The sequence below is a fragment of the Cucurbita pepo genome, chromosome LG09 (genome assembly GCF_002806865.2).
Source record: "Cucurbita pepo subsp. pepo cultivar mu-cu-16 chromosome LG09, ASM280686v2, whole genome shotgun sequence".
Lineage (NCBI taxonomy): Eukaryota > Viridiplantae > Streptophyta > Magnoliopsida > Cucurbitales > Cucurbitaceae > Cucurbita > Cucurbita pepo.
Window position 1 is genome coordinate 6,923,317 of NC_036646.1, and position 15,806 is coordinate 6,939,122.

A 15,806-nucleotide genomic window follows, 5' to 3' on the forward strand; every position below is an offset into this window, starting at 1 on the left:
ATTCTTTCATCACATATCACACTCGATAATATGCATGCATAAACTTTCATACATCATTTCACTCATAACATAACTTTCAAATCATAGCATGAATATTGTGTTTCGTAGCTTTTTCTTATTTCAAAACATTTCATAGCATGTCATAGCATAACATATTATAGCACATCATAGCAGCATTTCATTTGTACCATCATATCATTTCAAATCTCATATAATGACACATTCATAGCATCACATCCCATCACATCACATCACATTACATCACAACACAAGGCATAACACACATACGACACGTGCAAGGTTACTGTGCACGTCTCATCATACATAAAACAATTCTTCCAACTGGACTGATAGTAGTCCCTTACTTGACTGGCCAAGGCTAAAGCTACTAAGCCTTAATGCTAGCTTAACATTGTTGTCTGAAATTTAATTATAACTTAGCCGAAATGTACGTCGGTCTGGAGCTATTAGAAAATGTATTCTCCAATTAGCTTCAAACCGCTAATGTGGAATGAAAAGGAGACTAAATAACCTCCGTTTTATAGTGGAGCCCAACTCCCCACTCTCTCAACATAACTGAACCGTGACATAAAAGAAAATGGTTTTTCTTCTTCATTCGAGAGTCGTACATTTAGAGCTGAGCTAGAATAGCTAATGTAATAATCAAATTCATCATTATTATTTTCCCAGAAATTCTCCCAACATTTTAATGATTCATATGAATCTTTCCCAAAACACGACATGTTACATATTTGTTGTGTACAAAGCTACAAAAATGTCCTCTGTCCCTTGAAACCTCCAAGAAACTCCCTACCTTTTACATATATCCCTTCAAAATACTAAGAATCAATGCAATAATATTAATATTATTTCCAAGTGGCCAAACCTTTTGTGTTCCAAACACTTCAATCATCTCTCTTTGAAAGAGAAATAACATGTTTTTTTTTTCTTTTCTTTTTTTTTTTTTTTTTTTTTTTTTTTTTTTTTTTTTTNGCCTAGGATTTTCTTCTCTTTTTAGAAAATATGGTTGTTATCATCAATTAAAACCATAACTTAGGACATGTTTGGATTTGAACTTTTAGTTCTTTTTCGATTTTCTATTGGGTCTTTGAAAATGACTATTTATACTAAATATCTTTGTCATCGCTACATTTAATATCTACACGCATATAAGATAAGGAACTATTATTATGATACCCGAGTAAATGAGAGGTACATGAATGAATCAGAACCATATCCAAATGAGAATGATCTTTAAAACATGAAATTTGTTATACTTATACTAACATGATGCAAATTTCTTTCCACTGGTTTAATCATAAGAACTTCCATAACTAAGCTGTTTGACTTGAATCAATTTTATATGGGGTGATCTCGTAAGAATCTTTCAAAAAAGCATATGGAGTAAGAAAAAAGGATCATAAAATGACTCGTGTTAGTCTGTCATGATAGTTTTCATTCTCACTCTTAGAAGTAATTGAAGTCGAGCAGAAATGTGGTCATATTGCAGGAGATGTAAGAGAATACCGAAACTAACAGGGGTCGAATCCAAATTTATATTCCAATTCGAATCGTGAGTAAGAAGTGTTACAACTTAGCGTGGCTACTTAATTCTTCCCTATAGGTTATTAAGCAAATCTATTGAACTTATTTCTTTGATGGGATTACTTAAAATTAAACAATCTTACATGCTTTTGAGTATCTTGGATTCATTGTACAATATGCATCTTCTCAAAATTAGAGACCAAGACAATGCATTTGGGAGATTTTGTTGCATTCTTATTGTCTTACCAATCCAATTTTCATTAATATAACTTCACCAACTTTATTTCGAGTATCCATGAACAAAATAAGTGAAAGAATTTTAAATTCTATTTATTCCCCAACCAAAACCAATCATAAAACCCTAGAAATCATGGACTTCTTCAAATTATTTCCAAAAACAATTTTTTTAAACTACCCTTATCAAAGATATCCTATGGTAGTGATAGAAAGCCGCTAGAGAGATCGAGAGATCAATATAACTACGGGCATATATTACGAGCTAAATATTTTTCGACTTCAATAAAAAATATATATATATATATATTCCTTGTTTGGACGTATTCAAGAGATGACATTTCTCAACTTAGTTATGAAGTGAATAGTTATATTCTTGTCGCTACTTTATATAGCATCCAAACTATACGTCTTCATTGTACCTTAAAATTCTCGTTCTTGTTCTTGAAGAACATATATAGTATATGCATGTTTTTTCTTGCACATGCATGCCATTATATTGTATACAAAGTATGTGATCCACATCAACTTCTTTTCCTCTCACTTTTTTCCTATAAATTTGCCATGATTTATGTGTGCAAGCCTACAAAATAGTACCTTGATTAGACTCTTCCATGAATAGGGTCTTTCCTTTAGGGAGTGGGGGACTGAAGAACAAATGGGAGTATTGATTCCCCATTCATGAACCTGCCATCTATATTCACCCATTTGGCTTATTAATTGAAAATGATATCTAAAAAGTTAGGGTTTTGTGTGGGGTTTATACCTAAAAGTATGAATTTGATACCCATTTTCTTTAGTAAAAAGTTATTGTTTAATAGCTTGGTTGGTGGGTTTTGAATATTTTTGCCTCTATCTATCTTCATTGGGAGTTTGGTGTGTAGTTGGTTTCCAATTAGGTTAAGAACTTGGAATGTTGACCAAATCCTTGTTGGGTTTTCTTTGTTGCCATCATATAATCAGATTCCAAACCAAATCTCTAACAAAAAAGTAAATCATGGAGTTCAAAAGGCAAGTGTTTAGTCACTTGAATAATCTTGTGCTATTTGTGGCTTCGTTGTCCATTCATCTTAACCAATGATTCAATTTGGCTGGGTGGTCAAAGAAATAAAAACTAAATAATCTAGATGTATGTCTAAGTTCAAATTATCATGGTTCAATTGATTAAAGCATATATATAGTCTTTAGAGTCGTCTCATAGTTAAGTTCGGCCTTCTCTGTTTGTCTCTTGCCCACGTCCTAACTCTAAGCTCTTGGCAAATGAGCTTGGTTCTTGTTTACTAATGGGTAAAACTCCTAACATTGAGGTTTCAACACACGACACTAATAAACGTGGGAGAGTCTTGGCTTTAACCTACAACTAACTCTAATTTTGACAACACAACTGTCGTGTCGATACTAACACTCTTAACGCACTTATGATGCCTCCATTTGACCCTGGGGTTTTTCTAACTGACATTCTTGTCTGGCTAAATACACAAAGTGTGGCTCTGAAACCAACTATCACGGTCGTACATTTTCAAATATGTGGCATCGTGATTGAGACATGCTCACGACAATCCTTGAGGGGAACTCAAGTCTCGTATACAGTTTTTGCCCATCTTTGTGCCTTCGTCAGACCTTAGGCGAGGATCGTCTTCACCAGTCAAATACAATTTGTGCAGACTCCAAGCTCATTCAGCCACAGATAAGCTAATCAAAGCACGTCACGTGTTTTTCACCAGGTGCGAGTACACAACCCTAGCACGTCTGTAGTCGTGCGTTGAGGCATGTGATGCATGCTTGTAAGTGTACTTTTGTCCTATTGACCTCCGTTTGTTAATTTATCATCCTGATTTCAATATTAATCCTAATTTTATTTGAACTAGGACATATTAGAGAAATTTTACAGCCCTTAAAGTGTGGAAAAGCTAGCTCGGAAGGCACGGGTCATCCAAGTAACCACACGATTTTAGGCAAGTAATACTTGTATGGATAGTTAAGACAAGCTAACATACCAGCATTCCTTACCTTAGGTGGTTATAAAATGCATGTTAAGGACTTCGAAAGGGTATGCTTGGATGAATATGTATTGTATGTATTTTATTATAAAATTACCGCTATGCCCCTAGGTTGAAATTTTCGAGAAGCATGTTATCTTATATATTATGCAAAGCGAGGTAGATAATATGCATGATTAGAATATTAATTGGGCAATTTGGATGAGTACGTTATGCATGATGTAAGAAATTACCACAATGCCCTATATTGTTTTATATGTTTTCTGTTGTGTTAGAAAGAAGTATGGGCTATTGTGATCTGCAGCTCAGGTGATTGGTTGATGTTATCTTTTTGTTTAGCTTGTTTGCTTGTATGTGTACATGATACAATATGTGTTAGCTCAAGATAGTTCTCTAGGTCAGAATGCCTAGTCAAATGATGACCTAGGTCAGAATGCCTAGGTCAGAATGCCTCCCGTATACTGAACACCTTAGGATTAAGTTACCTAGTCGCCCTAAGAATCATCCTCATCAACTCCCAGATATAACTAAGGAGAAGTTTGAATTCTGGATTATGTACTTAGGTGATCAATAGGAATATCTCCGTAGAAAAGCATGTATGAGAGATCTAAGCTAAGATTAGGGTGCTACAGTAAGTACGGTTGAAAAGTTGACACAGGTCACTATGTTTCCAGTAGACCTTGAACCCCAAGATCATGAGCGATTAGAGGTTTAGACCAGTGTGAATCCAAGGATTGGTTTGGCCTGAGGAGCTAACCTAGAACGTCCTGAAAATGAGAGATTGGATTTAAATTGCTTAGAGACCTAGAAGACCACTACTGCAACCTTGGAGAAGAATAAAGGTAGCTTGTAGGCCGATAACAACCGGTATAGTGTTTGCAGAGCTTCCACCTCCACTTCTGCTCGATACAGTACTGTTGAGCTAGACATGAGCCGATTAGGGACGTATGACCTAAGAAGAGTTTGGTTGGATTACCCTGCGCGATGGATTCATCCTATGGGAGGACGTTGATCATGTGAGTAGTCAGTAGAGCTAGTACGTACACGGGGTAGCGCTCCTGACCTTGGGCAACTAAATAGCTTGTGGGATGGGTTTGTCAGCTACCTCCCATGGGTGACGAGCAGGCTAGAACTCACCATGTTATCCCCACATGTTAGAGAGTGTTCATTAAGATTGCACCTCAAAACAAGATATCGGTTACTACTACGTAGGCTAAGCTAGCTACCCAAGACTGTGCACAACAAGAGCAATTCACCTACAACCTAGAGTAGAGCCCAAGATATCCTGCTAGGTGTGCTTACGGGGGATATTTATATAATCACCTCTTGTCCCTTTTCAAGTGTTCACAAATGGCCGGTCGAGGTGGATGAGCGTTCGAGAGCTATGCGGTCACAAAAGGAGTCATTCTGGAACAGTACTCCACTTTTACATTTTGGAGTCTTTTGTATTTTGTTTTATAATTGTATCCCAAACTTGTTTCCCCATTTATAATATTTTGAAAGAACGATCATATAATTGAATATTTTTTTATTTAATTTTAGTTTCTTATCCTTCGTTCTCAAAAGCAAAAAAAATGTTCCCAAATTTTTTACCTTTACATTAGCATTAGCATGACGTTCTATACTTCGATAAGCTAAAAGCGGGTCGTTACACATGCTATTTCTTGAGCCCAGTTTCATAGGCTAACACAGTCGTTTGTGCAATGCTCGATCCTTCCCTTCCATCGTCCATGAATCCATAAACTTTCAAATTTATTTTTTTGAAAAAACAAAATCATTTCACTTTTTCTTCTTCAACCATGTTTGCATTTTGAGAGCCTTGAGCCAAGCATTGGCAATAATGAAATAGTTTCCATTTTTGTTTGTATGAATGATGAAAGGGTTTTCTTTTAGATAAAGGGTATACTAAAGCAATGGATAGCTATCAATAATGTTAAAAAGATGAGCATTGTCCCCAGTTAAGGTATCAACATCACCTTCCAACTTGCATACCTAAACCCTTCTCTTTGATATCCATTCATTTCTTGATACAACACCATCATCATCCCCTTCCCATTTATGAGTTAGATGTTACCGATTATTGCTAGAGACTTACCATCCTCGCTGGCACACCGTTCGAATACTTCATTCTCCTCTCAAATTAATGGAGAATCTCACAATCCACTCCCCTTGGGGTCCAGCTTCCTCGCTTGCTCACTGGTCAATGTCTGCCTCTATACCATTTGTAACAACACATGTCTACTACTAGCAGATATTATCCGTTGTGGCCTATTATGTATCACTTTATATACTTATCAGGAATGCTTCATTCTAGGAGTCACACCCTTATAAGAAATGCCTTGTTCTAGGGAAGACGTACCGTTCGAATACTTCATTCTACTCTCAAACCGATTTAGAATCTTACAATCCACTTTCTTTGGGGCTCGGCGTCCTCATTGAAGCACCATCCGGTGTTTGGCTCTGATATAATTTATAACACCAAAATCCGCCACTAGCAGATATTGTCCGCTTTGGTCCGTTACATATCGCTGCCCGCCTCACGATTTTAAAACGTGTTTGTTAGGGAGAGGTTTCCACACTCTTATAAAGAATGTTTCGTTCTCTTCTCAAACTCAGGTAAGATCTCTCTTACGAGATATTTTTGCATGGGAAATTACTAAAACTAAGACAAAAAAATATCTTAGGGGATATTTTGAGTTTTGAAATTTGTGTATAGGTTCAATGGCTGAAAGCTAAGTATGAAACATGAGGATTGAGTTTGGCAAGTACTTCTCTGTCATCTCTTTCCTCTAATTCTATCCAACTATTTTATCCATTTTATCCTATTTATGTCTTTTTTTTTTCAATCTGTTTTCGACTAAAATAAGATTATTATGTCCACCTAATTCATTTTCTAAATTAATTCTCAACATGTTCTAAATTGTAATCAAGACATTAATCTCGTACATGATGTTGATACTCACTTCTAACACGGGTTCTTTTAAGATACATGTTTGTCACAAATTTGTGTTAAATAGGTTCGTGATATCCGAATAAATGATAAGTACATGAATGAACTGAAATCACATTCAAATGAAAGTGATCTTAAAGATATGAAAGATACGAAAGACTCGAAAGAATTGAAAAATATTATCTATACCAATAAAATGCATATTCTTTTTGGTGGCTCAATCATAGGAATGCAAAAATTAAGCATGTGAGTGGTAGCAGGATGCAGGAGAACGTTGGGTCCATTAGGCATTGAATTCGTATTTCAAATCCTGATCTAAATTTTGGTCATGAGATATTACAAATGTTATCAAAACAGGACCTCTCCTAGTAGATCTGATTCGAAGATGAACCAAGATAGAAGTTATTGGACATATCACGCCTGAGGGCTATATGAATGAACTAAGACCACTTAGATTCGAACCTCAGACTCTTTCTTCAATGATATAATATTTTAATTAATTGAATTGTCCATGTAACGGCTAGTATATATATATATATATTTCAATGCAGTCGTCGGAAAAGGCGAGAATTTAGGGGGACGTTTTATGAAATTTATTTATTAATATAACATATATGATAGACAAGTTAAGATTTTTTTTCTTAAATAATAAAAAAAAACTTAACTACTCAACCCAATGAAATCCAATGCAAAAATAGGAGGTTTGGTTGGGTTGTGAACTTTATTAGTGTGCTCAAGCTACCAATCCAAATAACTCGAATTATGGAGGTGGTTCAAAAGATTTATCCAATCCAACATGTGTACACCCCTAAACATGAAGGTGATATACATAATGTGAGATCCCACATCGATTGAAGAGAAGAACGAAACATCCTATAAGGATGTGGGAAACCTCTCTCTAGTAAACACATTTTAAAAACTTTTAGGGGAAACCCGAAAGAAAAAGTCCAAAGAGTACAATATCTGCTAGCGGTGGGTTTGAGCCGTTACAAATGGTATCAGAGCTAGACACCGCACGATGTGCCAACAAGAAGGTTGAGTGTCACAATCGCGGTTTCTAAGCAGCGGATTTGGCGATTGTGCGGCACCCACTTTCAACACTGAGTGAGTCAAGCCAAGCCTACTTCAAGTCACGTTGCCAACGGTTGGGCAACGTGAATACAAACCTCGGGTCTTGATTTCAAGAGAAGATTTTAGAAAGAGGGGGAGAGAGGTTTTGGAAAAAGAGTTGAAAGCAAGAGAGAGAGATTGTTATATAGCGTGCAAGCAAAAACACAACAACAGCGGCTCAGTATATAGTTATTTCGAGTAGGGAGACTCTGACAACTAGTCGCATCTCCCTATAGTACATTTTGAGGCATTTCATGTCTACCCGGCATAGCCATGACATCACCGAAACTCCATCCTCTTAAAGAAAACAAGAAAGAAATAATACAACATGAAAGCGGTAAAAAAAAAATAATAATAAAGTAGTACAAGACAAAGGTTTCGGCGTGTCACGGGTGTCACGGTCATGCTCGTCCAAGGCATGTTGCCCATGGCCGCATGCCCATGACAAACCCAACCTTTCATGTCTTATCATATTCTAGTGTTTTACTTTTGTATTTCTAGGAAGTATGACTTTTCAGAAATATAATGTCTACACCTGTCAGACATGAAATGCCTCAGAATGTACTGTAGGGGAATACGACTAGTTGTCAACTTCTCCCTACCCAAGGTTATATACTGTGAGCCGTTGTTATTTCTCTCTTGCTTGCTTATATAGCGTCTCTTTCAAAAATCTCTCTTTCGAAAATCTCTCTCTGCCCTCGTTTTCTAAAACCTTCTCTTAAAATCGAGGTCAGAGGCTCGAGCATACGTCGCTTGGCCGTAGGCGATGCAAGAACGAATTGGCCTAGCTCACTTGTCGTTGGAAAGTGAGTGCGGCCCAATCGCAAGTCCTTGGACAACCATTAAAAGTGCGATTGTGACAATGGGCATGCGGCCATGGGCGACATGCCTTGGACAAGCATGACCGTGACACTGAGCCCCAAAGGGGGGTGGACGTGAGGTGAAGACACTGGGTCCCAAAGGGGGGGTGGATTTGGTGGTTGTCCCAAATCGATTGGAGAAATGAATGAGTACTAGCAAGAACGCTGGGCCTCGAAGGGGGTGGATTGTGAGATCCCACATCGATGGGAGAGGAGAACGAAACACCCTATAAAGCTGTGGAAACCTCTCACGAGCAGACACATTTTAAAAACTTTGAGGGGAAACCTGAAAGAAAAAATCCAAAGAGGACAATATCGGCTAGCAGTGAGCTTGGACCGTTACACATAGAGCCGATATATATAAAATTGAAAGAAAAGTCGGTGAAGAAAGTTGAACGAAAATGACATGGTATTTAGAAACTCTTAATGAACTAATTTGAGACCAAAAAGATGTATATGTTGACTTGATGTGGCACAACATCAAATGCCTTGTCACCCAATGCTTCTTCCTTATCTTATATTACACAATTCCAACTTTATGCACATTTTTCCAATGCTAATCAAATTTTTAATTTTAATTATCTTATTAAAATTAATAAATATCATCAAGCCCTAAAGAAAAATTAAATTTTTTAAAAAAAACTAAAAATCAATAATTGGACTAATATAAGTTCTTCTCGAACCCTATTCATAAATATAAAGACTCGAAGATACTCACTTCTCTCAAATATTAAAATTCTACAACTCTGTTAAGTAAGCGCTAAATATTACAGAATAGACAACTGTTCGGTAAAATCTACTAATGTGCTAGAGATGTTTATATGACTCGATAACTAGACTAACTTGGACTAACCAACTCGAACCATAAATGTTCAGTTGGGTTAGATTTTTTTCAGTTTGAGTATGGTTGAATGTTTAAAAAATCAAATTTCGCTCGTGGGTTGACATTTTTTTATCGGGTCAACTCAACAAACCTGAAAATAGAGTTACAGTTCAACTCTACCCTACTTTTAAAAGATTAAGAATATTTAACCTTTGTAACCGATGTTACTACTTGAATTTTATGAGATTTTATATAACATGTACAGTGAATAAGTATAACTTTTTTAAAATAACTAAAAATGGGAACAACCCAGTAACCTAACCTGAAAATAGAGAGTTTCGTTAAATTGGGTTGTGAATCCTATTGGAGTTATGGGTCACCAACCCAATTAACCCGAAACTTCGAGTTGGTCCAAAAGATTTTTCTAACCTAACCTAACCTAACCCGTCTACGTTCCTAGTTGTAAGTTAGTCAAAATTTTACAAATATCGAAAACATAAGAAAAGTGATTAATACTAAAATAAGGGAAAAACAAAGTAAAGCATATGGAAATAAGGAGGATGTTGGATCCAAAAATAATGTTGTCTGTGCTTTAATAAACAGGACAAAAGAAAATCTTATGCCTTTTTAGTTCTAATCTTTGGCCAAACAAACAATTAACCCTTTAATTCAAAGCTTAGGACACATTAAAAAACTAAATTCTTCTTCTTATAAAGTTATAGCTAGCCTAACCGTGCGCTCTTGTTTCTTCGTGTCTTCCTTTTCTACTCATCTTTTTCGGTATTTGATGTCCTCGACATTTCTCCGCTTCCCCTATGACGTCCATTCATTCAAGTAACATCGATATAGGGCATGGTGAGGCAGTCTCCTGCATTCTCGGGATAAGTTTGGTAAGCATACATACCTAGCTCAGTCATTAGAGTTAGAGTCCACTCACAGGTAATTGTTATAGGAGAAGCAGAAACGTGTACTTGATGTTCTCGACATGACTATGTTACCTACTCTTCTTGAAGTGCTTATCTGATGTTCTCGACATTCCTCTACTTCCCCTGTGACATGACTACGTTGTCTACTTGTTTTGAAATGTTTACCTAATGCCCTCGACATTCTTATGTTCTTTTCTACGTTTTCTTTATCGTATGGATGCAAGGGAATGTCGGGAGCATATATGTGTCGAATCCAAAATTTAAATCTGGGGCTCGGGTAGACTTTCTTGTCCTCATCTTTGCCACCAATTCTATTTCTCGTTCCTAGAAAATTCTCCATTTATTTTTATTGAGGTTATCAAGTCTCTACAAGATACTATTTCTTGTTTAATTTCTTTTTTAAAATTTCAAAATATTTTATTTATTATTTATTATTTTATTTTTTTTGTGGGGGAGAAAAAGGTAATTTTATACTCAACAATATTTAAAATAATAATAATGTGATTATTTATTTATTTATTTATTAAAAAGTAACAGTAAAAAGATGTTAACAGCTTTGTGTAGGCCTAAGCCATTTTCTTGTATAAATATGTAAACGCAGAGCTTCCCGTTTGTTTCCATGGCGTACTACCAGTAGCAGTCAACAACCACTTCATCTTCTTCATTCTCCTTTCCTTTCAATCTCACCGGAAAATGGAGCAAAACTGGCGAGTCCGTTTAGGAATTCCAAGGTTCCGTTCCCGGAGATTGGAAGAGGAAACACCGGCCAAACACACCTGTTCCAGCGCCGGAACTTTCGACGTTAATAACTTCTCCGACGTCTTCGGCGGTCCGCCTAGGACCATCCTCTTCAGGCAATTCTCCGACATGTTTGAGAGTAAAGACTCCACTTCCTTCTACGAAGAAATATTCCGATCCACTGAGTTTGTTTCTCAGCCGCAGAAACGCGGACGGAGCTTGCCGGCCTTTAGAATCCCCGTTAAGGAGGATAGGTTTTACCGAGATGTTTTTGGATCGGATGACGACCGGCGGTCGAGAGATAGGTCGGAGCCGTGCTCCAAGGAATTCACCAGATCGAACTCGTCTTCCGACCTCAGCCCTCTCCGGCCGATCATCGGTGAGGATGTGGCATTCCCTTCCTCGTCTTACAATCACAGGTTGGTAGTGTTCTGCAGAAAGTGAGGGGCCGGACCCCTATTTTGGATTATTCAATTGGACATGTATGCCCCTAAGGCTTAGGTCATTTTTCATCTCTTGTTTGATATTGTTTGGCTGTTTCTTGCGAGTAATTTAGGAAACTGATGATCAATCTAGGTTTGATTCATAGCAGTAAGTTTATGAAACTAACAACCAATTGTGTTTCGTTGATGATTTTGCTTAGACTTTAATCATAAAGCTCATGTTTGATTGCAATATGTCTGTAAATTGATACTGTTTTGAAGCTTGATTTGACCAGCATTGTCTTGTACTTTGTTTAATGTGATTATTTGTTCCCATAATTTCGTTTGACTGAAAGAATTCAATATCTACCTCCTGATTGAAATAGGCCAAGCAATGTTCCAAATCAATGGAACTCATACAATACCATGTTCAAGGAACAAGAAATGCCACAGTTTCCGCCTGATCTCTCCGCCCAAATCGATAACCCGTATGTGGAAGATGAATATGATGATTGTTGTAGAAGCTCATACCATGGATTTGAAGAGTATGTGTCGTCCCAAGAAACCGTTATTATGGCACCAAATTCATTCAGAAGTATCAAAATCTGTGTGAATGATTTGGAACTAAACTCCCCATCATCTGCTGATTCCTCACTCTGTGAAGATCCAGTTTATTATGGTGGTATTCATGGTAACGTTTTACCAGAAGACGATGACGACGACGATGACGAAGATGGTATGAGCTCTTATGTCATTGAGATAAATTCCATCAATAGAGAAGAATATAGAGAAGAGGTTTCTATAGATGAAGCAATTGCTTGGGCTAAATCAACGTATCAAAGTCCTGCATCTGAGACAGATTTGAGTGTTAGACAACAAGAAAGTGAGCAATCTGGGGAAGAAGAAGGTATAACTTCAGTAACAACGCCTGTATTTTCACTCACAGCCTGTTGAATATCAATATGTTCAAAACTGAAAATCCTAACACTATTCTCCTTTTTGTATTCTGCAGGAAGACCTGTTCTGTTTGAATTTGCAGATCAGCAATTGGATCGAGACGGATCGTTGCAGACTGAAGAGGTAATTCGTCTGAATTTCTACACCAACATATTGCAATTCGTCTAAATTTTAGTAAAAAATGTATTCTGTATCATACTTCGGAGAATATATGCATCCAGTTGGTTAAACTTCTTTCTCATAATGATTTAAAGCAATTGGTTACAAAGCTATATTGCTCTGCTAACCTGTTGTACTACTTTCTTCCTCAGACACAGCGGAGAGATGTAAAAGTTCAAGAAGGAAAGCCACTGGTCGACATCAATGTAAGTAATTAGCACAGAGCTTCATAGTTTTAAACATAGCATCATTTCATTTTGCACTTGAATATTTTCTTGATCGACTGGTTCCTACTGGTAATTCCAAATTTAGGGAAAGAAAAAAGCATCCAAGCTAGTTAATTAACGCAAGATCATACAAAATTGTTGTCTAATCATCATCGATGTACAAGACCTGAAAAGGGCTAGTTTATTTTCAGGACTGAACATATTGTTCATATTCTTTCTGGCTAAGTAATGAGTTTCTGATCTCTGTTTATCCTCGTAATGTCAAATAACAGAGAGAAGTGGAAGGATTGGATGAAAAAATAAAGTTATGGTCAGGAGGGAAGGAGACCAACATCCGCTTGCTACTTTCTACGCTTCATTACGTAAGTTCTTCGTCGTCAAATAACATCATGGACATCTCCCACTTCATGCTAACCCTTGAACTAACGACATGCAACCATTTTGTGTTGGATCAATACAGATATTGTGGTCAAGTAGTGGATGGTCTCCTATATCTTTGACAAACCTGATTGGAAGCTCACAAGTGAAGAAGGCTTATCAAAAAGCAAGGTTATGTCTCCACCCAGACAAACTACAGCAAAGAGGAGCGACAATGCTGCAAAAATATGTTGCAGATAAGGCTTTTGCCATCCTTCAGGTAACTCCTCTTTGCTCATTCAATATAATTACTGAACATCCAAGAATGCATCTGGATTAAAAAAGAAGAAAAGTAGAATGCTATTTGCAGGATTTTGATTTTATTAGTTACTGTTTTGTAGGATGCGTGGTCTGTATATATATCCCGAGATGTCTTCCTAAACTAGAGCCTAATTTGGGATCTTTTGGGAACTCATTTTGAGTGTGAAGTTCAAGAAAGTAGCAAGCAAGTCTGGAACAACCCATTTTTGCATTAAGAATCTGAGAGCCACCCTGATTACGTACGAAGAAAGTTGTGCATAAAACCGAAATCGGGTTCACCACGGCCTGTATGTATGTAAGATATATCTACTTATACTTATGTAGTGTATGTGTAGATTCATATTTCATTTGTGCAGCAACGTTCATATTGCAGAACACTTGTGCTTTGCATATGTACAAACACATTTGGACAGATTTCAATACATATTAATCAAGTAGAATGTTCAATCAGTATGATTCTGTTTTTTGCTACCTTAAGAATTAGTGATTTTTAGACAGATCCATGCAGAATATTTGAGGAGCCGAACTGAGTTTCAACCTCTAGTGCTTAACCTGACTTGAGCTAGGTATGCATAACAATAGATGTAAGTAAGTTGATAGTCATCAAGTTGAAAAATGATGATCAAAATTAGGAAAACTCTGGTCTATACAGTGAATTCATTGCTGGAAACATTAGAACATGAAAGATTGATGTGATAGGTGATGATTATCATCAAATTTTGGAGGATTAGGAGTATGAAACCTAGACCCAAAAAACCTATATCATGATGAAGAACTCAATGGATTGAAGTTCCTCTGTTTCTAAGCCCCTTCTCTTAACAACTCTCTAAACTCATCATCTGTGGATTTGAGCATAAGTGACAAAGACACATCCTTACCACTCTGCTCAGTCTCCACATACCTAGGCTTTATCCTCTTCTCCAAGCTAAACGAAAAATACTGAGGAAAACCCTCAAGCTCCTCCAATTTTCTATGCATCTCACCAGAGAAGTACTCAAACTTCGGCTTGAAGTTATTTTCAATGCTGAAAGTAAGCAGTGCTGGACATCTCAAAACCATCCCCACAATGGCACTCTTAGAAAACCCCAAACTCCCCAAATATGTCAGCTTAGGAATCAAGGTCTTCTCCACACTAGAAACCAGCAACACAGGATCATGGTAAGCCAAGGCCTCCAAATCCTTCAACCCAAGTCTTTGAAGGTAAAACAGAGTAGGTTTCAGCTGATCTTTGGCACTGGAAGCAAGCAACCTAGGGCATTTGTTGATAGCCCTTCTGAAATTCTGATCTGGGACTTTAAGATCTTCAGAAAGGAAGGTGAAAACTGGGATTAGATCAGTTTTGACATCAGAAGTGAGGACTTTAGGACACATTCCAAAGATCTTGGCGAAGTCCTTTTGGTGAATGCCTTTGGATTGGAGGAAGGAGATGACAGAGTGAATGGATTGAAGAGTTGCAGAGTGGAGAGATGGGTTGAGAGAGAGGGCCTTGCCGGCGTCGACGCCCATGACTTCGAGGCAGAGGATTTTTTCTTTGGTTTGGGAAGAGAGAGTGGAGTGAAGAAGAGGAGGAGGATGCTTGTGGAAGAGGGTTGTGGGTTTGGCTGATAGGAAGAAAGGGTTTGGTTGGTGTGAGTTTGAGGGCGAAGAAGAAGAAGAAGAAGAAGAAGGCTTCTGAGAAGAAGAGAAACAGAGAGAAGAGTGGAAAGGAGTTGCAGGCATGGTGGAGGGTGGAGAGAATGGGGTGTTGTGAAGAACATGGATTTTATGGATATTTAGGGGAAATTTGGAGGAAGATGATTGGTCAATAATGGATTTCCAAGATTCTTTGTTTGGGTCAGAAAAATCGCCTCAAACTTTCTCTGTGGATTTGTCATGTGAGATACATTTGGATTTGAATTTTTTTTTTTTTTCTCGCTGAATTAATAAAAATATCTCCAATTTCGTACTTTTTCTCTTAAAAATTTTAAACAAAAATGCTCTTACTATTAGCGTTAATACTTTGTTCGAAAGATATTAGACTTTAAAATGTTCAAAAACACTCTTACAGGTCGTACTGTGTTTAAAAAACACATATAAAGTTTCGAAAGTAACATTAATACACTTAACGTTTATTTTTAAAAAAAATGTTCAAAACAATATTTACCATGAATGAAAACTGTCTATCTATATAAACACGT

General features: G+C 37.1%; 2 protein-coding genes across 2 annotated transcripts; one reads left to right on the forward strand and one right to left on the reverse strand.

The window, feature by feature from the left end:
* Positions 1-11,042: 11,042 nt before the first annotated feature.
* LOC111801489 lies at positions 11,043-14,082 on the forward strand. Its single transcript, XM_023685499.1, has 7 exons — positions 11,043-11,605; positions 11,995-12,515; positions 12,621-12,688; positions 12,877-12,930; positions 13,224-13,313; positions 13,412-13,588; positions 13,710-14,082. The coding sequence occupies exons 1-7, from the start codon at positions 11,142-11,144 to the stop codon at positions 13,752-13,754; spliced, it is 1,419 nt and encodes a 472-aa protein (XP_023541267.1). The 5' UTR covers positions 11,043-11,141; the 3' UTR covers positions 13,755-14,082.
* Positions 14,083-14,237: 155 nt separating this feature from the next.
* LOC111801490 (transcription termination factor MTEF1, chloroplastic-like) lies at positions 14,238-15,452 on the reverse strand. The gene has a single exon (XM_023685501.1). The coding sequence runs from the start codon at positions 15,346-15,348 to the stop codon at positions 14,431-14,433; it is 918 nt and encodes a 305-aa protein (XP_023541269.1). The 5' UTR covers positions 15,349-15,452; the 3' UTR covers positions 14,238-14,430.
* Positions 15,453-15,806: the final 354 nt, after the last annotated feature.